The sequence below is a fragment of the Rhagoletis zephyria genome, unplaced genomic scaffold (genome assembly GCF_001687245.7).
Source record: "Rhagoletis zephyria isolate East Lansing unplaced genomic scaffold, Rhagoletis_zephyria_1.1 Rzeph_scaffold_45633, whole genome shotgun sequence".
Lineage (NCBI taxonomy): Eukaryota > Metazoa > Arthropoda > Insecta > Diptera > Tephritidae > Rhagoletis > Rhagoletis zephyria.
The window spans coordinates 927-2,365 of record NW_016202688.1 but is presented as its reverse complement, the minus strand read 5'-3'; the positions used below and the strand labels follow the sequence as shown (position 1 = coordinate 2,365).

Below are 1,439 nucleotides of genomic sequence, written 5' to 3'. Positions count from 1 at the left end.
CAGATGGAGTGGCTGAAGGAACAAGGTTTCGGTGGCATTATGGTTTGGTCTACCGATATGGATGACTTCTCTGGCCGCTGCGGCGCAGGCAAGTATCCGCTTTTGAATGCCTTGAGTGACGAATTGAAAGAATATAAAGTGGAATTGGAGTATGACGGTCCCTATGAGTCGCATGGGCCACGCGGCGCCTACACCACAAAAGATCGTAAGTGAAATTGTTTAAAAGTGTAAGTGGGGTAATTAATTAATTAATGGCTTTCTGTACGCTCTAGCTCACGAAGTCACCTGCGAGGAGGAAGATGGTCACATTAGCTATCACAAAGATTGGAGTGACTGCACTCACTACTACATGTGTGAAGGTGAACGCAAACATCATATGCCATGTCCTGCCAACTTAGTTTTCAATCCACAAGAAAATGTCTGCGATTGGCCCGAAAATGTGGAGGGTTGCCACGCGCCGACAGAAGCGCCTGCCTAATAACTACATACATTCTTAAATTGCTTTGCTGTTATGAAATATTTACTAACTTAGAACAAAAGGCGCGAATTTTGCACAAAAGTGAAAGTAAAAAAAAAATTTTTAAAATTTATGAAAAATTTGTTAATGCATTTTTGTTCTTGCTCTTACCTATACCTACATACATATACATATGTATTTGCTATTTAGTGAGTAGTTGTTAATTTTCAAATTTTTGAGAATGCTTAACTGAAACTGCCAATCTAAAACTAAAACTAAAAAAAAATTACTATACACACTTTCAAGAAGTTAATGTGGAAAATTTAGAGCATTTACGAACAAAAAAAAAAAAAAAATACTCAAAAAATTTAATTTAAACAAAACGCACATCGAGGCAAATTACAAAAACAAATTTAAATTGTTAACGAATTTGCATAGTTTTTTTTCTGCTAAATAATATATATATATATATATAAACGAAAGGAAATTGCTTCATTCGAACGTGTTAACTTTTAAGTCCCTTGCTTTTAGTTTGTAGTGAATATAAAATAATTATTTTTATAATACCTTTACTGCCAATACAAACTGCCGTTTCAAGAAATTATTTTNTCACTTCTATGCCCCCATGCTTCAATCTTGGTAATTCTACTTCTTCGTTTATAAATTTATTGAACGCATCCTGTTTGTATATACAAAACTGTGATAAACATTAAAACGATAAACTAAATTTCAGCTTTACTTTTGCTGTGCTAATTCGTTAATATGTATCAATTTTTTTTTCTTTTAACCTCTTCTCTCCTTTTTTAACTCTAATTATATACCTTGCCTATCCTCAATATCGCTGTCTTGCTTACACGTTCGAAAGAATATTATGTTTTTCGAAATTGGTAAAATTTTCGAAATTTGTAATGTAATTTATGAAATGTAATAATAAATTTGTATTATAGTGTTATGTTTAGTAAATATAATAAATAAAATAAAA

The 1,439-nt window shown here is 32.1% G+C and overlaps 1 protein-coding gene across 1 annotated transcript; it reads left to right on the top strand.

Annotated features, from left to right (window-relative positions):
* Positions 1–7: 7 nt before the first annotated feature.
* Positions 8–550, top strand: LOC108355422 (endochitinase-like). The gene is made up of 2 exons (XM_017606584.1): positions 8–205; positions 273–550. Exons 1-2 carry the CDS (start codon positions 40–42, stop codon positions 476–478), a joined length of 372 nt encoding a protein of 123 aa, XP_017462073.1. The 5' UTR covers positions 8–39; the 3' UTR covers positions 479–550.
* Positions 551–1,439: the final 889 nt, after the last annotated feature.